The 20,809-nt window shown below is 33.8% G+C and overlaps 5 protein-coding genes and 1 long non-coding RNA gene across 6 annotated transcripts; 2 read left to right on the forward strand and 4 right to left on the reverse strand.

The window, feature by feature from the left end:
• Positions 1 to 320: 320 nt before the first annotated feature.
• Positions 321 to 2,850, reverse strand: AT5G46200 (carboxyl-terminal proteinase-like protein (DUF239)). The gene is made up of 8 exons (NM_123989.2): positions 2,695 to 2,850; positions 2,530 to 2,613; positions 2,271 to 2,442; positions 1,771 to 1,928; positions 1,502 to 1,669; positions 1,346 to 1,399; positions 1,095 to 1,241; positions 321 to 940 (listed from the first exon to the last, which is right to left on the reverse strand). The coding sequence occupies exons 1-8, from the start codon at positions 2,764 to 2,766 to the stop codon at positions 569 to 571; spliced, it is 1,227 nt and encodes a 408-aa protein (NP_199432.1). The 5' UTR covers positions 2,767 to 2,850; the 3' UTR covers positions 321 to 568.
• Positions 2,851 to 3,889: 1,039 nt separating this feature from the next.
• On the reverse strand, positions 3,890 to 9,334 carry CUL4 (cullin4). The gene is made up of 17 exons (NM_123990.3): positions 8,926 to 9,334; positions 8,330 to 8,445; positions 7,898 to 8,244; positions 7,440 to 7,620; positions 7,227 to 7,349; positions 6,851 to 7,138; positions 6,356 to 6,481; positions 6,116 to 6,217; positions 5,961 to 6,014; positions 5,606 to 5,712; positions 5,449 to 5,509; positions 5,224 to 5,355; positions 4,988 to 5,125; positions 4,791 to 4,871; positions 4,599 to 4,679; positions 4,393 to 4,473; positions 3,890 to 4,201 (listed from the first exon to the last, which is right to left on the reverse strand). Exons 1-17 carry the CDS (start codon positions 9,170 to 9,172, stop codon positions 4,088 to 4,090), a joined length of 2,379 nt encoding a protein of 792 aa, NP_568658.1. The 5' UTR covers positions 9,173 to 9,334; the 3' UTR covers positions 3,890 to 4,087.
• A 1,881-nt stretch (positions 9,335 to 11,215) lies between these two features.
• Positions 11,216 to 14,645, forward strand: AT5G46220 (transmembrane protein (DUF616)). The gene is made up of 4 exons (NM_123991.4): positions 11,216 to 11,604; positions 11,919 to 12,119; positions 12,436 to 12,999; positions 14,119 to 14,645. The coding sequence occupies exons 1-4, from the start codon at positions 11,346 to 11,348 to the stop codon at positions 14,481 to 14,483; spliced, it is 1,389 nt and encodes a 462-aa protein (NP_199434.2). The 5' UTR covers positions 11,216 to 11,345; the 3' UTR covers positions 14,484 to 14,645.
• A 145-nt stretch (positions 14,646 to 14,790) lies between these two features.
• On the reverse strand, positions 14,791 to 15,596 carry AT5G46230 (hypothetical protein (Protein of unknown function, DUF538)). Its single transcript, NM_123992.3, has one exon. The coding sequence runs from the start codon at positions 15,541 to 15,543 to the stop codon at positions 15,112 to 15,114; it is 432 nt and encodes a 143-aa protein (NP_568659.1). The 5' UTR covers positions 15,544 to 15,596; the 3' UTR covers positions 14,791 to 15,111.
• A 432-nt stretch (positions 15,597 to 16,028) lies between these two features.
• Positions 16,029 to 19,925, reverse strand: KAT1. Its single transcript, NM_123993.3, has 9 exons — positions 18,902 to 19,925; positions 18,531 to 18,746; positions 18,291 to 18,446; positions 18,138 to 18,195; positions 17,666 to 17,983; positions 17,270 to 17,509; positions 17,089 to 17,187; positions 16,795 to 17,013; positions 16,029 to 16,719 (listed from the first exon to the last, which is right to left on the reverse strand). The coding sequence occupies exons 1-9, from the start codon at positions 19,078 to 19,080 to the stop codon at positions 16,171 to 16,173; spliced, it is 2,034 nt and encodes a 677-aa protein (NP_199436.1). The 5' UTR covers positions 19,081 to 19,925; the 3' UTR covers positions 16,029 to 16,170.
• Positions 19,926 to 20,126: 201 nt separating this feature from the next.
• Positions 20,127 to 20,400, forward strand: AT5G06785. Its single transcript, NR_142947.1, has one exon. It is a non-coding gene; the product is annotated as an other RNA (long non-coding RNA).
• Positions 20,401 to 20,809: the final 409 nt, after the last annotated feature.

The following is a 20,809-nucleotide window of genomic DNA, read 5'->3' on the forward strand; positions in this document are numbered from 1 at the left end:
CTTTCAGTTTAGGCATTGTTCTAAAATACTTTGTACGTTAGTCGTACGGTAGAGTACCATATAGCGTATAGACAGTGACTAACTGATATTATTAGTTCTTTAAAATTTTCACTCTACATGGAGTATAATAATTGATGTAAATATTTTTTAACATTAACATGAATTAGTAATAAATCGATGCAAATTATATGCATCTCTACTTTAAAGTCACTTATTTAAGTGATGCAATTTTTTTTTACATCATCTATAACTAATGCAAAATATATAAGAAATGATGTAAGACAATCTTTTTTTTTTGTATTGGGTGGATATTTTTTTTTGTTTAAAAAATTATATATATAGATAAAAACTTTTTGTCAAGATATGCATATGTAATTTCAAAATTATAATAAATTAAAACATAAGTATAATAATCATGATGACTACTATACATGAATATAATAATCATTTGTCAAGTTAAAAAATTTCACTTTTCTAAAATATTTTTAATTTTTTAAGAAAACTACTAAGCATGAAAATAATTAAAAACAGAGACCATATTTATGCATGTAGAAGAATAATACTCTTATCAACATTGTCCACCAGGTCCTCCAAACGTAAGAGTCTCTCTGGAATCATAATCTACATACTTGAGAAACATTACACCATAACACTTACGACTATCCACATACTGTTCTACCTCGTTGGCATTAATATCCACAACTGAATAATCCGAAAGAACATATTTAAGCTGTTTCATGAAACAAGACCGACTCAAATCTTTTGTCGGAAACTCTCCAGTTCCCATTGGTGGGCTTGTCGTCGGTTGAGACGATGCAGTGTTTCCTGCAAATCCACCGAAGTATACTTCAGAAGCTCCATCTACCATCTGACTTTGACGTGGCCAATAGCCTATCATTATGGATCCTATCGTCAATACCCAATTTTTGGTCACTGGATCCTGCATTTGTACATACACATACATAGCTTCAAATAATGTTGACTAAAAAAACTAAAACTTTTTTGAAGTCCAACGTACACAAAAAGTCAACATGTAAAACGAGATAAACAAGTAAGACTACATTTGTTTCTTAAATTAGGGTTTTAATTTGTACCTCAGCAACAGAAAGATGGACAGTGTTCTGTTTTCCTCCTAGAGCATTAACTTTATCATACACCAAACCGGGGTAGATTGATTTATGAATTTGAACATAACCTCCTGGACATAACGCATTGTAACATCCTTTTGGATGCTGATCTGACTGTAATAATATAGAAAATATTTGATTATGCTCATACCAAAATTAACCAAACATATGTTAATCATGAAACTCGAGAATATATACAGGAAATCATCATCACTCACCATCCAAAACGTAGTTAGTCTTGGACGATCGTCTGAATATAAATTCGTATGCACCTGTAGTGAGGGATCGAGAGAGAAGTTTAGGGGTTAAATCTGAATAAGTGACAATCTTAGTTTTGTTAAATTGATCAATGGAGTTTGAAGTAAAATACTTACAGCCCAACCAAACTGGATGCTGCTCATTAAGCTTCCTTGAATGTAATTAAGCCAAATCCAAGCCTTACTAAATTGATTTTGCACCACTCGGGGCTTGTTAATATTGAACAATGCTTGTGCTCCACGCCATTTCTTTGTCGTGTTTTCAAATGTCCTAACAATTGCATACTACAAAAAAAAAATCAATTACTCATATATCTATTTATACTATTAAGATAATCATCATCACCAAATATGTAAAGTGGTTTTTGCAGCTTGAGGGTACTTACATGTAGATGTGTCTCTGTAAATAATTTTGGCTGGTGGTGAGGAATCTTATTTTTTTGAGACAACAATGCAGAAGGGATCATGAGTTTATTTTTATTTTTTTTACGTCGATTGTTCTTTTTCTTCTTTTTATCCCTGCGACTTTGTTTCAGGATACGGCCTGAAATAAACGAGAAAACAAATTGTAGTAAAAGTTAAAAAAAAATATATATATATATATCTTAAAGATTTAAAAACAAATACAGAAATTCTAAGTTTCTAACCATTTCAGAATAGAAAAAAGTGTAAATAGTTATATTTGTGTTCGTAATTACTAGTTCAAATATTTAGTTTTATATATTGTTAACATTGATCTTTTTATCAAACATCGTTACAAATTATAAAAATAAAAGTAATTACAAAGTATATGTTTATTGAAGATGTACACTAGACGAAGAAATCAATATAAGCGTAAAAACAAAATCAGCCCTATGTCAAAGTTGATTAAGACAAGAGTACTTACCTGCTCTATGAATTTGTTGGGGATGAATAAGACTATTGGTTAAGTTGGTTTTTTGTTTATGAATCGGTACTTGTCCCTTTGGACATTCTTCTGATCCCTTCAAATCAATCTCTCTGAGTATGTTACCATTGGACGTAGAGAGTATTGATAGAAGCTCTCGACTTGGTCTAGTCTACAATAACATTAATTTAGGTTTTATTCCAACATATTTCTTTATAAAACATGATTAGTATGTTTAATTATGGCAAATGAACAATACCTGTATGCGATGATTCTTCATTAGAGGATGTTGTAGTGCAGATTGTTTGTCTATAGAGACACATTCGAATTCGCTTTCTTGATGCTGCAATACAAATCCAGCAATAGCAATATGAGAATTTCATTAATGAGTTTAGTATACCAAATTACTTGTTAAGGAACATACCGGAGTTGATTTAGCGATAACATTGAGGTATATTAGACTTATGGAGATTAACTTCAGCCAAAGAGAAGCCATTTTTTGTTTCCTTTTTCTATAGAGCTTCTGTTTACTTCTCTTTTGTTTTTATTTTTTTGCTTTTGATTAAAAAGGCTTTGCATTGGTTACAAAAATAGGAAATACCCGTCTTTTACGGCTAAACAAACTATGAAACAAATTTAAACCATATAGGTAGGTGCGGGTCTTTAAGGGAAAGGGGGAATTAAATCGTTAGCAGTTTTGTTATTGACTAACAAAATCCATTTTGAATAACTAAATCAATCGTAAACGACAGTTTCATTCAAAATTGAATTTCTATTTAAGGGTTTTAGTTTTTTTGTTTCTTTTGATATGGCTACATTAAAATCACTCACAAACATTCATCATATATGTAGGCAAACAATCCTTCTTCCTAGCTACCTCTCATGTCTCATCAACTTTAGCTAAAGACAAATAAATTTTATAAATATTTTAATTTTGACTAGCAAAAATATTCGTAAACAACATTTTCATTCAATTTTTTTTTCATCAAATAATTATTTTTTTCTGAAATCCAATTTTCTTTACATAGTTCGTTTACTTTCCTACTACAGTATGAAACCCGAACTAAAAAGCTGTGGAGTCACTAGATTGAAGCAGTTGGACGATGAGTCAATATATTTCCATTTTTCTTAAATGTACGTGTAGATACATTTAACTATTTCACAAACCGTAGTATGAATTTTATTCAATTGTCTTTCAGTTGCGTACAATATTGATCAGCCATAGTTAAATGTCGTTAGGGACGTTCATCAAGTAAGCAATTTGATTCTCTCTGTTCTTTCTTTAGTTATTTGGTAGTGGTAAAAACAGAAATGCCTATAATGTAGTGTAAAAAAAAATCCGATTAAACTTAAGATTTAATTGCCTAAAAACGAAGAAAAAGCTCTAAGAACTATCTCCATTCAAATAAAACTCAAAAACGAAAACAAAATGGAATCAGCACATAGAAAACCCTCGAAGATATATAACCTATCTTAGGAACTTTATTGGAAGTTTGAATTTTTTTAAAACAAATCAGTTATTTTTGTAGGGAAACAAAAACATCTTTTAAGTTGTATAAAAATCTGAAAACAAAGAAGTCCCAAGAAAGTATGTTCAAAAAAAAAAAAAAAGTGAGAACCGAGGAAAAGTGAATCAAAGTAAGAAATAGAACTTAAGGCTGTACATAAGAACGGGCGGAACAGCGAGAATAGAGATGATTGGAATATCGAGAGTTCTTTTTTTTTTTCAAACTGATAAGAAAATTTCGGTCATCGTTTGTTTGTCAATAAATATACAAAAAGGAAAATATTCAAAAGGTGTGTTTACCAAAGAGATTCTAAGCAAGATAATTGTATATCTGAGGGTTGCTTTTTTCCCTCTCCAAATATTCTCGATCGATCAAGCTCTCAATCCTCTTCTTCAGATCAGCAGGCTTTATCGGGAATTTGAGCTGCAAATCACAAACATATATCCATTCATAGCAATGGTATATTAAATTTAGTAGACTACTGAGAACTCTAATCATCATCACGAGTATATTACCAATAGGACTGGACCTAGTAACGAATTTCATGCTTTCTTTTTTCATAAACCGACATGTTATTTCGGATTTTAAAATCATCAAGCAGGAGTGAAATTTACCTGTTGGAAGAGCTCAGTGATTAGAAGAGTATGGCTCAAGACTTTTCTTGTCTTCATAATACGAACAATGGCTGCATCGATCTGTAAGAGAAGGGTGTGATGGGGAAAACCATTTTGTCAAAATCTTTTCTTGTTTAAGAAGCCAAAGTTGTAAGAACGATTTCAGAAATTAGTATCGTAAAGGAAAATGGAGAGCAGAAACCAACCTGGTATTGTCGGTCCTGGAATACTCTTTCCGTTGTACTTGTGTTCTCCTCTACTGTCTCTTTCATCTGGATCGCATTTACCTGCACCCAGGAACAAAAGAAAGAATTGCTTCACTATAAGCTACATACAAAACAGTATCACAAGATTCTAGGATACTTTAAGTGAAGAGACCAAGAAAAAAACCAACGTACCTTAATGCGATACAGCGGAGCTGCAAACTCATCATTAAATTCAAATTCATCACCGTCTTCTACATCTCTTCCCTTAGGATTCTGCAAAAATATTTACACAATAAGGCTTATCCTTATGGAAAAAGGCAAAGCCATAATCTCGGCAGTTTCTGCATTAGCTGAAAAGAGAGTTAACAGAGTCCAGATTTTGGCCAAACCTTCTGCAGGACACGGACTTTCCCACAAGCAAGCGACTGCAAAGTCCTCCTCAGCTCCTTGTCCTCTATGCTGGTGGAATCTTTAATGTCTTCAAAGCTAAGTTTCATTGCATCGTTAAATAACATTAACACAACAGCCTGAGACAAAAAGAAAAGAGCAATTGATTAACACTGTAACCTCGGGAAGACAGGAAAGAGCTTAAAAGGGGGGGGGGGGGAAAAAAAATTTGACTGACCTGAAACAGGGAAACAGCCAGCTCCTTTTTACCTTTGGAGAAATCTGCCTTTAAAACACAGTGGCCTAATGAATTTTGCCACATTAACCTCCTACCACTGTACTTGCTTAAATAGAACTCTTTGAAGATATCCTACGAAACATACAGATAGCTTAGAAAAAGCTTGTAAGAAAACGTCCAACGAGGAAACAAAAAAAAATACATAAGAAGAACTTTTAGTAAAACCTGATAGACATTTAGTTCATGAGGAAGCTTAACATCCATAGGCGGATATGTTGGCCAGTACCTGTATTATAGACGGGAAGTTAACAAGCTTTATATATGTCATGATATCCGCATTCCAGCAGTTATATCCTGGATAAAATTGATACATTGTACATACCCTGTTGTTAAAACGTGGACACTCATCTCAATTCCCGATGGCAGTTTTGTTCTGGCCTGGGAAGATTGTTTGAATGACTCGTTGATTTCCTTTGACAATTCAATATCCTGGAGAAAATTTCAATAAAACGGAGAGTTCAAGCTCATTAGGATTATTGTAAATGTACACAAGTTCATTAAAATAAGTATGGAGCAGGATCATCCGCCAATCCTGTCTTAGATTGGATTAACAATGAATATGTATACCGGGGTATATCGTAAAACGTAACAAAATATAAGATCATTAAGTTTGTTCCTTAGTAAAACTTAAACGACCAACATCTTTTTTGAATATAGAGAAGGAGAAGAAAGGATACCTTGAACATCCCTTCGAGCTTGTTTGTAAACTGGCTACCACACTCAGTCTTAAGCTGTAGGTAAAACCAAGGTTGGGATCAGTGGGTGAGAACTACAGATATAGAAAACAAATTGTGGGAAAGGGAAACACCCAGAATATAAATCAGTTTTTAACCTTAGAGATCATGGATTTCTCAGCATCGATTGAAGCACTCTTTCCCAACAGGAGTCTCTTCGCAAGATCCTTTTTGTAAAATGCTTCGAACACATCTTTACCCTTTGATAAATAATAAAAATCCATCAGCAAAACCGATATCCAGAAGATCAAATAGCTGGTTTACAGACCATGCACTGGCCTCGAAGCAGTGATTTACAGTGACAAACACAGTACTAAATGTAAGAAATTAGAGATAACCTGGATAAATCTGAACAAAACCAAGACTTTTTCAAGAACACTCTCCAATTCTTCTTCAGAAGTACCCTTATTCCCAGCACGGAGTTTCTCGTCCAAAAACTTGGCAATAAGCTCAGCTGGCCGGTTCTGTAAAAAAGATTATCAGCATAAGATGTATATTATTTGGGATGCTTGCTAAATCAGAGTATTTGGTATCCAAAGTGATATATATTAGCAAACAACACTACTGTGATCAGGTCCAGTGCCCACAAGAAGCTTGATCTCAAAATTATGTTTGAAAATAGTATTCACTGCCCAAAGATGTCTCCAAATCATAGCAATACAGTGCTTAATCAGTAACGAAATCTATAGATTATTATAAAATATAAATTTCTCGATTTCACAATTGTAATTTAAGGTTGACATTTCCACAATAATCAGTATGTTGCTTTTACATGAAAGTAAAATTATTAGCAAGAGACTCAGGCAATAATCAAGAAAATCACTATTTGATACCTGTCGAAGATTAATCAGATGCTCAAACGAATCTTTGATTGTGTTACCAAATGATTCGTTCTTGTAAAAGCTCTCTTCCCATATTATGTCAAGAGAAGCCTTGAAGTCCAACAGTGATTGTACCATATCTTTGTCTTTCTCTTCATCCATAACAATCTTCTGCCCAGTTTTCCGAACATATGAACTTAGCGCCTGCCTCAGAGACTCAAGTGCATTGACCCTAGAAAACAAGGTTTGCATCCTCTGAAGGTCCTCCGTACGACGTCCATCCATTAATGTTGTAAAACCCTGAAGATGTTCAGAAATAAAGTAAGACTACGACAAACTAAAATTGGATAATATGCAAGCCAACACAAGAATAATAGGAGATTGGAACCTTTTCAAGAACAACAAGTATATGACGTTCGAGAAGTTGCCTTTCAACAGTTGTGATCAATGGTTTCCTGGTTACTGCATCTATGTAGAGTATGCATCTCTCATTCTCTTCATGCAACCTTCCCTGCACCAATCACCAGTAGAAACCTTAGAAAGACTATTAACCTGTAGTGCAGCTAATCATAAGGAAACTATATGAAGTCATGCAAGGCACCTCAACATGCTTCAGGTACTCCGGAACGTCAGACTGCTGCATGTATTTCATTCCTTCAGCGGCATAAAATTCAGAGGTCCCTTCAAGGAAAGGTTTCTCAAAGCTTTCCATATAAATTCCCAGTGCAGTAAACATCTTCAAAAGATGGCTTAGTAGAGTCCTATTAACAGCTTCTGCTAACCTGCAGGACCAATATCATGCAAGAAAGTTCAGCAGATTCAGATGAAAACATTATCCAATATATAAATGACATACACTAGTCCTGATTTGCCTTGAAATTTTACCTATAACAAGTTATCACTGCTAGACAGGAATAGTTCATAGACCATCCAAACTTACCATATTCACTCAAAAGCCAGAAAAATAAGTTGAGGTAAAGTGGCTTTATGAAATTATATTCTCAATGTGATAAATCAACCCTCGTTTAATTTTGGAAGACCAGAAGGTTAAAAATTTACCTTTCTTTTTCAATCATACTTAAGAGACCTTTAACCGTCCTCTGCTCAACTTCAGGGGCCAGAGAAAGATGCTTCCGGAAAAGCTGCAAACCCATCTCCCATAATGAACGTACATTTGGATTCTGTATCACATACTTCCTATCCAGAGTCAAGGCTATACTACGAATCATGAGCATCTGGTCACAAAAGTCTTGCCAGCATTTCTCAACACGTGACAAGAAAACAGTCAGATCAGTGTTCTGCCCAACTAAAGATTGCAAAGCTGCAGAGATGTGTTCTTCACACTCCTTCTCAATCTGGTCATAAAGCTTTCCATCCAACTTATGCAAGCAAAGGTTATCAACAGCCTGAAAAAACAATCACAATCTCATCAGCACGACATTTACACATACGAATAAGAAAGGAAGTAAGTAAATTTGCACGTAACCTAACCTGGTAAAGGCTCTCGAGGTCAAACGAAATTTTTTTTTTGAGGAATATAGCTCTGATAGCTGACTGCAACTTCTCCCATGTATTCTCCTCAAAGTTTGTTGGTAGAGTTGGTTTGGCTTCACATATATAATACAAATGGTACAATCAGAACCCTAATTATGAAAACACTTTTATCTTCAATTTGCTAGCCAGTCACAGTAAAGATGATTCTCAAGATGTTTTCTAATGGCACAAATTAGGTTTGGTGAGAGCTAAGCCAACTAGATTGTGCACAACAAAGATTCCGGATCTTAAGTACCTAGATCAGGCTAGACAAAGAGATTCCAACTTAGAAGAAATACAAAAACCCAAATCACTCATTCACATCAAAATTCAACAGTCACACTCAATTTTCCACTGTAATTTAACATCAAAACTCACACAAAACTTCCATCAATCGCAAGCCAATGAAAACCCTAAAAATCACGAACCTTAACAATTGTATCATTTCAAATCAATCCAGAGCATCAATTGCACAGTAGAGTAAAAGACCCAAATCAAATCCTAAGATTACGATCAAAATCGTAAAGATGAAAGAAATCGAAATCGAGCGAAACCTTTATTGAGCTTGATTACAAACTTCTTAGTAGGTTGCGGAAGTGTAGCTTTCTTCCGAGAGAGATTAGCGGCGGCGGGAGTTGGATCTTCCTCCATATGAAAGCCAACAACCTTGTCGGCGGTATTAGGGTGTTGAGGGGAATGGTGGAGGTCGTTTTTGGCCTTTTTCATCGGAGGAGAAGAGTAAGAAGAGTCGTCGGAGGCAGAAGCGGCGGAGAAAGTAGAGCGTTTGGTAGGAAGAGACATGAAAATGGGTGAAAATTGTGTGAGAGAATCACGAAGAGGAAGAAGAAGACATCAATCCTAAATAATAACAACCCTTTCTCTCTACCAAAAGCGCACTGTGCACTCTCTCTCTTTTTTTTTTTGCTCAAACCTACGCGAAAACTCGCGATTTAGACCCGACCCGAGAAATGAAGATTTTTTGTTTATTTATATACTCTGAATAAAATCAGAATTATTTTATTTATACATTCATAAATCATAATTACTATATGATAAAAAAAATATTATTGATAAAAATAGACATATACCGCAATGATTAGATGTGCGTTGTTTTAATGGTTACTAATCACAAAAGTGAAAAACAAAAAAATAAAAAATAATAATCAATTGTTGCCTGTTTTGTATGGTTATTTTTTATAACTACTTTTAAATTTTAACTACTTTTTATTTTTAGTTTTTGACAACTGATAAATCATATCTATTGTATATTTTTAGAGTCGAATTTTTATTAAGTCATTTTACGATTTAAAGAATAAAGAATCGATCACACGAGTCGATGCTTGATATTTAGATCATTTTTGATATATATTTTTATTTTTATTTTAAAGAAAATTGAGTTGATTTTTTTTCCATATATTTCTTTTATTTTTTAAAAAAAACTATTTTAAAAGAATATATTAGAATAAAATGCCTATAAAATAGACTCACCTATAACGTGGAGAATGGAGATAAAAATAGAGATGATTAAATACTTTTAGCAGTCGGTAATTTCAGGCAGAAAATTGTGTGATGTTAAAAGACATGAACGAAGAATCATCACTTGACAATATGAATAAATATAATATGATCGATGTCATGGATTAGCCAATGTGGGGCGTGTTGACTTGCTGCTCCACAGGGTTTTTGGACTTCCGGTTTAGGGTTTGGTTCTGATTACAAAATATGGGCTTATCAAATTATTTACAGGAGTTAATACTTTGGGCCTGATTACAAAGGTTTAACCGAAGCCTATCAAGCAGATAAGAGACGAGATGAGATTGTTAGAGCATCTCCATCGGCAAAAGTGGTAGAGAGTATCTCAAAAAGTAAATAAATTAATATTTTAATCAAATTAATATATTTTAATTAGTTTGAAGTAAATGAACTATTAATTGAATGACAACTCTCAATAAATGCTGAGAATAGTCTCTCTTGCCAGTTTCTCCACTTTTCTCTTCTTCTCTCATACTTTTTCTCTTTTTAATTATTATTTAATTGATGAGTATCTCAATCAGATATTCCGATGGAGATGGTCTTACAAGTGTTACCGAGACGTACCAATTGGCGAACTCATATAACTTGTGCTGTTGTGCGAATGTGTTTTGATTAGTGAGGGTTCTTGGGCCAAAAAACATGGCTGGTTTTTAAGTCGCAATTGCAAGGATGAATATTATTACAGCCACAGCCTCAACGACTGCATGGTCTTAAAACTTTTTATTACATGTTGATTAGCCTATGGAATTGTATAATTACTAATACAAAATGGTGTTCATTACATTCTCACCTCGCTTAAACTTACTAATAATTTTTTTTTATTTCTTTAATCCCTCATTAACATGTCAACACATTTATTTTTTCTTTATTCATGTTTCAAGACTATAGAATTTCTCAATTAATCCCAATTGATACTAATAATAGCAAATTGTAAGTCTCTTGGATCGTTGGATCAATATTTTCACATGCAAACATGTGAAAATGAGGAGTTATTGAAAAATTGTAAGCTTGACATAAAACAAACAATTGAACAATTTTAGCTTTGAATGGTTTGTACATGGAACACTGATTAATAAGATTGCGGATTAAAACCGCTTCTGTTTCACCATTTATATATTCTAATCGGTAGTCATGCTGAGATATAAAAGTAAAAATAAAATTGTTGTGGACTGTTTTTTCTTCCAAAATTTACATCGTAATAAAAATAGAAATCTTATGCAAAAATTATAAAGATTTTTTTTTAGCTTTTACTAAAAAATAAAATAAGATTTGTTTTTAGTAACGCTTTACCTTAAAAAGCTGCTAGAGTTTCTAACTTTCAGTTTATTATCATCAGCACAAACTCTTATGAAGATCTTCTATTTCTTCTTCATCCTCTTCAACACCAATCACTCTCACCAAAAATGAATAATAAATAAACCATAAATCTCTCTTTTATCCAATGGGAAAATTCATCACAACCACACTATCTCCACCGCTCTATGCCCGATCAAAGCTTCTCTGTTTTTCACTTCTCTACTTATTCAGTACAATCTTTCTGTTCCTCTACGTATCTCTCTCAAGAAACCAATGCATCTTTCGATATTCGCCATTTGATCCGATTCAAGCAAAACTTTTCTCTTATCCTTCTTCTTATGGTGAACATAAATATGCTCTTCCCACTCATCGATCTTCTTGTTCTTCCCCTATTTTCTTTTCAGGTAATTAACTATTTCTTCATTTAAGAAAAATAAAATAAAACTATTTCTTCATTTTTAATATTTTTACTAAATTTTGATTTTTAGATAAAATAAACTTTTTGATCAGTGGCCATGGATTCGCAATGTGAGTTTCAATATTGCTGGCCACTAGAATTGCTTTAAATAGCAAAAATATCAAACTGTGATTCCTACATTTTCTCAAATTTCTATGACTAAACGGAATTTCACATTATGTTTTTTTGTTATATTCTTTATTATATATATTTTTCCTGAAATAATCTTGAATATGTTTATCTTGTTTTTTAATGAATCAGATTATTGGACAGTGTTGAAAGAGATACAGAGTATCTTGAGCGGTTCATCACCAAAGGAAAATTTGAGATATATCAATGGAAAAAGTGAAAGTTTCGGTGGAAATTTCAGTACTCAGAAGAGATTTTCTTATTTCAATCATTCGAACATTGACGTCGAAGTTCCATGCGGCTTCTTCAGAGATTTTCCGGTCAGCAATTCCGGTGAGATCATCATCATTCAAGTAAAAAATAAAAATATGTTAACTGGTTTATGAGCTATACAACATTTAATTAAGTCAAAACTCTATACACCGAGTAAACCGGAGAAAATCAGGATCATAACGGTATAAATATAGTTTGATTTTTGTTTTGTTTTGTGTAAATTAGCAAAATCTTTAGGCATTTATTCAAAATTAAAAATCATGTACGTAACGCTTGTTTAGTTTCTTGTCTATTAGTTATTAAATTTTATTTTTCTTCATAATATCATAAAATCTGTTTTGATTATTTTTTTCTCTAATGTTTTCTATTTTGGTAGATAGAGTTGAGATGGAGAAATGTGGACTAGTAGTTGCATCAGCCATTTTTAACGACCATGACAAGATAAGACAACCAGTGGGACTTGGAGTTAAGACCTTAGAAACCGTTTGCTTCTACATGTTCATCGACGATAAAACCTTAAATTCTCTCTTCCACCACAATGTCATCCTGAAAAACAATCCAAGTGATTATAGAGTTGGTGCATGGAGAATCATCAAAATTTCGAAATCCGAAAATCTATACCTTAATCCGGCTATGAACGGGGTTATACCAAAGTATCTAATTCATAGATTGTTTCCAAACTCAAAGTTCAGTATATGGGTCGATGCGAAAATTCAGCTCATGATTGATCCGCTACTTCTAATTCATTCAATGTTAGTAGTGCCTGAAGTCGATATGGCGATATCGAAACATCCGTTTTTTGTTAATACAATGGAGGAAGCTATGGCTACCGCGCGGTGGAAGAAATGGGGCGATGTCGACGGGCTAAGGATTCAAATGGAGACTTATTGTGAGCATGGTTTGAAGCCTTGGAGCTCTAGTAAGTTGCCATATCCCACAGGTAATAAAAAAATATTCCCTAATAACGAACAAAAGATTTCATTTTTCTATGGTTAATTAATGATACATTAGTTGTCTTTACCCATATATAGGTAGTTAGGTAAGCTTCAATATACACATAAAAAATCTAGTAGTTTAATCTCAAAGTACTAATTGTTAGTTGTGCACTTATCTATAATCTATATATGCATAGTTGATAGTAGACTCAATAATCATGTTCTGATTATATCGTGCAAGCTTATGCATAGTTCGAGTCTGAGTTCATAAATGTTATAATAATATATTGATCTATATAATCTTTAGAAAAACATATACCTTCCTTTGTCTAGAATGTTGGTGTACATTACTTTGCATTAAAGACTAAAGAGTCATGTCTTATGCATGAAGTTTGGCTTTAATTGGTTAGGTTATGTGTTCTTTTTGCCCGTGGCTTTTAAATTCGATTCACGGGTAATCATGAAAAACCTTACTTTCAATGATTCAATTTGTAGAGAGATCACTTAATTGATCCTTTAGTAGCTGATCGGGAAATATAAGTTATCATTCGGATCTACCATTCAAAAATTCATAATTTTGTATATATCTAAATATTGTAGAATTTACACTAAAATTTCTATACAGTATTTGTATGTAATATTGGCAATATAATAGACACTCAGAAAATAATAACAATACTAATGTAATTCTAGAGTTTTTTATTGTCAATTTCATAGTAATATAGATGACTTTTGTGATTATAATATACAAACAACAAAAATTTGCAGAATAAAATAGCAAGGAAAACTAGTTTTCTTGCTTAATTTCTAGCTGTAATTTTGTTTTATTTGTTTGATTGTTGGACATATTCCTAAACAGAATAAAATAAAATCATAGTTCCAATCAAAGAATCACGACGTGGTCCCGTATAACGCATCAATGAGAGTATGAGATAGTGAAAGGAATGTTATAAGATCAAGTTAGGGTCCCAAACACAAGTGGTTTGGTGGTTTTGGTCCGTCCAAGAGAAGATTATTACGTCATTTACGATAAATAGATGATACTATCTCTGCAAGTTTATTTTCATTGGATTATAATGTTCCTAAGAAATCTGATTTCTCATGTTAATTGTTATTTGCACTAGATGTACCAGATACCGCGTTGATACTGCGAAGACACGGAATCAGAAGCAACCTATTCTCGTGTTTCATGTTCAACGAGTTAGAAGCGTTTAACCCGCGAGACCAATTGGCGTTTGCGTTTGTGAGGGATCACATAAACCCGAAGGTGAAAATGAACATGTTTGAAGTCGAAGTGTTCGAGCAAGTAGTTGTTGAATACAGACACAATCTCAAGAAGATTGAGAGCTCTACGTATGAGGAACAAGAAGAAGAACAGAAACAAGAATCGTTGAGGACAATACAAAAGAGAAGAAAATGGCTAGATCATGAATCTTGGTCTCTCAATCGTAGTAGCTGTAAGAATTATCTCACGGATATGTGGGGCTAAAACTCATAATTGATTTTTTTCTTTTATTATCTTTATAGTGAAGTCCATATATATGTATCAATCGGTCAATATAATTTCATTGATAGGTTAACCAAGTTGTGTGTATCAAACTATCAATGTATGTACATAATCATGTGTGATATCTAATCAGCATAACTGGAAAAAAATTTAACTATAAAATTTGATTTTTGTAGATATGTGGAAAATTTTATTCAATATCTAACGTTGTGACTTGTGAGTGCGACACACTAACACGCGTAGACCATCACCAGTGTTATTTGAACCGAACCAACCGGTTTTATATTTACATCAAACTCATTCTATTATAATATTTCGAACCAAAAACACGAGAATTATATTTAATCTTCTCATTTTCTTACTATTTTTGGTTTATAAGTTGTAGCAAACATGCATCACCACTATCTCAGATTTTCCAAAGGAATTTGTTTGTTTTTTAATTATACATTTTGTCTTTCTATATTATTATTTTTATAAAATCTCTAATGGAAAAGATGCAGAAATACAAATGTTGAAAATAGAACTTAGCTAAACAAAAGGAATTATAAGGAAAAAACAAAAGATAATTTAGCTAAGCAAAGTATCATGATGGTGAGCGTTGACAAATGAATCATTCGTCTTCTTCAAAAGCAGTGACGGGGAAAGTACGTGATAGTCCCGTAGGATTAGCAAAAGTGATTTGAGTCGGATCTTGATGATTAACAAAGATCTCAGAGATCGTAACCCAAATCAAAATCTCTTTGCTCTTGATTCCCGTGAGCTGACTCATCCGACGATTCTCAAGGATCGCAGTAACCTCCGAATCGTAAGATACGTTTCGTCCAATGGCTTTAAACCGATGTTGAACCTTGTTCTTGATCTTGATCCAGACATAACCGGTTGATTTGTTGTGACCGATCTCTGTCATGTTGTCTAGAGGAAGAAGACCTTTGGGTAGATTCATGGTTGATAAAATCTCTTTGGCTTTCTGTTTGCAGTTTGATTCGCCATTGCAGATCTCTGCTCCTTCTCTTTGATCTGATTTCGTTTCTTGAGACGACATTTCGATGAGATTTGTGGTGGTGACTTTTTGGGGACTTTTTGCTGGATTTATATAGAGGTGTGAGTTTTGGAATTGAATGACGAAATTGGGTCTGTGGAAGAGGAAGGAGAATAGTATTAGAGAGGGTAACATGGAAATTTCGTATAAAATGAGGTGGGACGCATGCAGTTCATGTTCGTGGAATAATTTATTTTATTCGTTGATTGAATATAAAATACATTCGAGAATTTCTTATTTTGATTTTTTTTTATTACAAACATGTTGAAGTGTTTAAATTTAAAATAAATCAAACTGAATATACGCTTAATTTTCTGAAAAAAAAATTTCGTCTTTTTAATAGGTAAATTTCTTAAAATCTTTATTGATAATAGAGAAAAATAAAATTTTCTTGATTTATCATGTGAAACAAGTTCAAAGCAGAAGACTCGTGTAGAATAATGTTTTGTGTTCAAACAGAACGGTATCAATGTATCATAGTCAAGCTGTGAAATAAGATTGTGTTTTTGTGTCAATTAATGTCAGTTTTGTATACTCTGCTTTTGATAATCTAGACTTTTCTATGAAACCGGGTAAAAATACATTATCTGCAGATATACATGCTCTATAAATGAAGTCGAGTTTTCAAACTCAATTTGATGAAAAATACAAATGATCACCATCCCAAATGACATCTAAATCATCAATCTCAGCGTTGTCCGCATTGGTGATCTTTGTGAAGTTGCAGCCTCCAAACTTCTCACTTGCAAGTCTTAGAAGCTCTTCTATGGATGATGGTAAGAGTATCAACTTCCCGTTCTTGCTCTCAGACATCATGTGGATGGTAACTCTCTTTTCTTCTCGTTTGCATGGCTTGATGATTTGGTTGCTTGAGCTGCAATATGGATCTTTTTTCGATGAATCGTTAGCGTAACTTCTTCCAGCGGTTTCACTACTTGATCTTTCCACTTTGGCTCTCTCTATCTTTTGTTCCTTAAGTATCTTCTTAACCATTTCAGTATCTTCCTTGTGAATCGCATCCATTAGAGCAGTGTCGGAAGTCGGATTCGTAACATCTAAACCATAGCCATCTTTTCTTGAATCTCTCCACTCTTCCCATCCCATGCTTTTGAAATCTCTGTTTTCGTGACCACTAGTATTCGAATCATCTATTGCTATTGACTGTTGCCCTCTAAGTTTCTGAAAGTTTTATAGCCAAAAATGAGTTTAGAGTTTGTTTTAACTATAGAAACATTTCTATAATAACTCACATACCATGAAGAGATTGTTCATGATGACTCGTCCATCGTCAGCATGAGCATGCATCGCACTCATCAGCGATGTTCTGCTTATCCGCAGTATTTGAGATAGCTCGGTTGTTCTTACTGTGAATGGTTGTGGTCTATAGTATAAAACTCCAACCTCTCCAAATGTTTCTCCAATTACTGCTTTCCCTTGAAACTGATCATGTCCATCAACGTAGACAGTGAAGTCCTGTACAATACACAATGTTACAAGATTCCTAACTGTTATTCACATATTTACATATAACCGATATATTTCACTCACCACTGCTCCTGACACCAGAATGTAAAGATCAGTAGGAGCTTCGTTTTGTAGAATTATATCTTCTTTTGGTGGGAAATACTCAGCGTCTATATCTGAAACCTTGAACATGAAAAGGTACATGGAGTTGGTCACCTCTTACATATTAAACGTTAAGAAAAAAGGTTAGAGAATACAATTTTACCAATTGAAAGAGGAAGTTACGAGAAACTCCTTGAAAGAGGTAAATGTTGTGAACAATGGGGAAGAATAAATAGTTTGCAATGCTTGACCGGATTGCTTTTGGCAGATTGTTCAAGGTCTCTTGTTGTTTCAAGCCCTCTGTTTTGAACTTTAAGCAAATGTGTGATAACATTTGATCTTGTATGTCATGTGGGAGTTGATTTCTTGAAGCAAACTCTGAAGCAGCTCTCACTGAATCCCTCTGTTTAACACAAAGCAATAAAGCATTACAGATTAGTAATACTCAATATTATTTTAGTCAACTTAAAATACTCAAAAGTACGTAAACCCCACGCTATTACCCGAACCTTTATCCGAAATGAACATGCCTAGACTAAAAGAAAGTGATCAAACTTACAAAGGTTCTGGTTCGGCTAGTCCAATGAACGACGAGGTTGGTCATATTTCCAATGAGGTAAGCTGTCAAACCGAGGTTGAACATCATGAAGAAAATGTCAAAAAGCATTTCTCTTGGGTTCTCAGCATGAAAATCTCCATATCCCGTGGTCGTTAATGTCGTAATGGACCAGTAAAGAGCAGTCACATATCTATTCCATAGACTTGCTTCTTTGAAATTTGGATACACAGCTCCAATCCATGTCTTTCTTGGATTAGGATATCTATCTGCAATCAGGTAGTTGAAACATCCAGCACAATGTATAGCGAACAAAGTGACCTGAGATCAACAAGCACGTGTAAGTCACTAGCTTTAATATGGTGTCCATTTAAAAGACAAATAAACCCTAAGAATAGATCACCTAAATGGACAGCCCTAAGCTTAAAATGCTTTATTATAAGTGAGATTAGTTTTGCTCTGTTTTGGAACTAACCGAAATGAGTTTTGTGCAACGTATCCAGAAATAGTTGAAACGGATATCTTTCTCAAGCCTGAAGCAAAGGTAAGAGTTAGTTAGACTTGAGTAAGCACTTTCTTAGTTAAACCCTAAGAAGAGTATGGTCTCTTAGTTAGCATAGAAGCAAACCTTGCAAATAGCGAGCTAACTCGCCGGAGACGCCATAACCTGAGCATGCTAAGAATTCTGAATCCTAGTTCGCTTCCGTTGTAGTTAAACAAGAGGCTTAGTGGCTGAAATGGTGCTGTGGAACAAACATCGAAAGCGAACCACGTCGAAAGGTACCTGAAAATGTTACAATTTCAAAACATACTTTGAGATTCTCATTCACTTATAAAAGGTTTCAAGTTAAGAAAAAAGGTTTCTCACCTTATTGCTATTTTCTTAGGACTGTCAACTAGAAGATAGGAGTGGCTATCGAGATAAGCGACGAAGAAGGTGAGAATAATATCAATGGCGAAGAAGCCATTAACAATGTTGTCGATGATGAAAATCGCGTCTTTTTTATAGGTGATGAAAGCAAATTGAAATGGGCAAATCCAAGCTGAGTAAATAACTAGTAATACTAGCCACATCTCCCACGCTCTGTTTCAACAAACAGAGGATTGAAAACAGAGTCTTTAAATATACTTATAACGTGAGTAAAAACAGAGTAGTTAAAACTACTTATAACCTGAATAGTTGAAAACATAGTTGAAAACAGAGTACTTAAAACAGAGTTTAGTAGATGAGAAAATTACCTGTAACGTGGATTAAAAGGAGAGATTATGTGTTTGCGGAGCTTAGTAGATTGGTTGATCCTGGCTCCAAGAGATGGTAGAAGATCGGCAGAGAGGAAACTACTCTGTTTTATGGTGTCTATATTGTATTCCTCGACGCAGAATCTTTCGAAGAAATTTCGAGTCCAAGAGATCGACATCTTTTTGATGATCTCTAAAGACAAAGAAACTGTTATACCTTTTTAGGCTTTCTTCTTGGCAAGGTAGTTATAAATAGTGATGAAGCTTGTGACAAAGCAACACGGGGAAACTTCTCTTTTCTTCTTCTGTTGGGACCTTTATGGCAACTTGTTGTGACCCATTTGTTATCTTTTTTTCTTTTTGGTTGAGAATTTGGCAGGGAAAGGTTAACGGCTTTAAGAAGACTCAGTGCACCATTAATGCTGCAAAACCAATATGGTTTCGATTCGAGAAGCAACAATGGTGAAGAAAAGGCGTAAAATGCGGAACGGAGTAAGTGTGAGATGATCAAAAATCTTGAGAGATGAGACAGAATTTAAGTGGCAAACATTGAGCTTTTGCGGTAGATATCATCATATTTTGTTTCTTTTTTGACACGAAAATATAAGATTCGAAAGAGGAGGAAGAAGAAGAGGAAACGCAATCTGTTTCTTTGGAGGTTTCTACTTGATGAGATTCATGACTATCAGACTATGGTGTGATGTCCACTTTCCTAGCATTTGAAGGTGGGAGTGATATATAGACATAGAGACACATATAAAGGAAGGAAGGTACGTTTGGTGTTTGGTAAGTGTTAATGGGAGGACAAAAATGGGCATGAAAATTATGGTGTGTTCATTTCAGGAATCCAGAAATGGACCAAGCAAAATAAAGAAAATAAAATGGCATTTGACAGAATATGTAAGGGGCCAGAGTATATTTTTTTTTCTTTCTTCGAAAAAAGTTTTATTTTCTCATCAACTATTCTTAAAGTATATGTCTCTATTTTATTTTCTAGTCCCCAAAACCAATCATAAGTTTATTGTACTCATTGCAAAAAAAAAAAAAAAAAAGTTATTGTTCTCATTTTGGATTGAGTTTTACTAAATAGCCATAAACTTGGAAGATTATTTCCAAAACACTCATATAGAAAATATAGTAGTCCATTTAATCTTTTTGCATGGGAAGTGAAACTCTAAGATTATTTTACCGAAACAGCTTATATAATGTATTATTATTATAGAAGCTACGTGAACTCTCCACGTGGATAAACCGAATCTAGGTAGCGAATGAGGCTCTCTAAACAGTGAAGTCCCAAACTCTCTTCTCACTCGGACACACTCGCTGGCTCGCAAGCAATATGTCTTTGTTGTGTTTTGACTTTGGTTTATACTTAGTACTTAGGAGAAGACACACCAATAGGAGATCTTCACGTGGTGGGTTTTTTCATGTGTGTACACTTGATTTCTTGTCCGTCCCATACTTCTCATTCCCGTCGGTATGGTGGCCCCTCCCTTCTCCTTCATGTTCTGATTCCATTTACTAATTTCTTATAAACCCTTTCTAGATATATGTATGTTTTCATTTCTCTAGTGTGCTAGACTCTTTATATCTTAATCTCACTAATAAAGGAAAAATACGTAATTTATAAATTTTAACAAAATAATAAACTTGATTTCTAAATTCTTAATTAAGAATTTAAAAATGACATCTTACTCATAGGAGGAAATATATGAAATGATAAATCCCATAAACTGTGAAAGAACAAATCTAGAGTTTAAAACACAACATGATAAAATATATATAACATGGCTATAAATATTTTTAACAAAAAGGTGATAAATTATAGATGAATTGTACATTGACTACATTCTGTGCAAATGAACATGTGCTAACCTTTTCTAATGCGGTTATAATTGACATGGGAAA

The sequence above is a fragment of the Arabidopsis thaliana genome, chromosome 5 (genome assembly GCF_000001735.4).
Source record: "Arabidopsis thaliana chromosome 5, partial sequence".
NCBI classification, from domain to species: Eukaryota; Viridiplantae; Streptophyta; class Magnoliopsida; order Brassicales; family Brassicaceae; genus Arabidopsis; species Arabidopsis thaliana.

What these genes read in the sequence shown, in the direction of transcription:
- AT5G46200 (NM_123989.2), bottom strand. Translation starts at nt 2,766, where the DNA reads ATGGCTTCTCTTTGGCTGAAGTTAATCTCCATAAGTCTAATATACCTC. An exon ending in TGAAGAATCATCGCATACAG is followed by an intron (nt 2,443 to 2,529) that starts GTATTGTTCATT and finishes ATGTTATTGTAG; the next exon opens with ACTAGACCAAGTCGAGAGCT. An exon ending in GACTAACTACGTTTTGGATG is followed by an intron (nt 1,242 to 1,345) that starts GTGAGTGATGAT and finishes ATATTATTACAG; the next exon opens with TCAGATCAGCATCCAAAAGG.
- CUL4 (NM_123990.3), bottom strand. Translation starts at nt 9,172, where the DNA reads ATGTCTCTTCCTACCAAACGCTCTACTTTCTCCGCCGCTTCTGCCTCC. An exon ending in AGTATGATTGAAAAAGAAAG is followed by an intron (nt 7,621 to 7,897) that starts GTAAATTTTTAA and finishes TTGGTCCTGCAG; the next exon opens with GTTAGCAGAAGCTGTTAATA. An exon ending in ATCTGATTAATCTTCGACAG is followed by an intron (nt 6,482 to 6,850) that starts GTATCAAATAGT and finishes TCTTTTTTACAG; the next exon opens with AACCGGCCAGCTGAGCTTAT.
- AT5G46220 (NM_123991.4), top strand. Translation starts at nt 11,346, where the DNA reads ATGGGAAAATTCATCACAACCACACTATCTCCACCGCTCTATGCCCGA. An exon ending in TTCCCCTATTTTCTTTTCAG is followed by an intron (nt 11,605 to 11,918) that starts GTAATTAACTAT and finishes TTAATGAATCAG; the next exon opens with ATTATTGGACAGTGTTGAAA. An exon ending in TTTTCCGGTCAGCAATTCCG is followed by an intron (nt 12,120 to 12,435) that starts GTGAGATCATCA and finishes CTATTTTGGTAG; the next exon opens with ATAGAGTTGAGATGGAGAAA.
- AT5G46230 (NM_123992.3), bottom strand. Translation starts at nt 15,543, where the DNA reads ATGTCGTCTCAAGAAACGAAATCAGATCAAAGAGAAGGAGCAGAGATC.
- KAT1 (NM_123993.3), bottom strand. Translation starts at nt 19,080, where the DNA reads ATGTCGATCTCTTGGACTCGAAATTTCTTCGAAAGATTCTGCGTCGAG. An exon ending in CCTTTTAATCCACGTTACAG is followed by an intron (nt 18,747 to 18,901) that starts GTAATTTTCTCA and finishes TTGTTGAAACAG; the next exon opens with AGCGTGGGAGATGTGGCTAG. An exon ending in TTCTGGTGTCAGGAGCAGTG is followed by an intron (nt 17,014 to 17,088) that starts GTGAGTGAAATA and finishes TGTATTGTACAG; the next exon opens with GACTTCACTGTCTACGTTGA.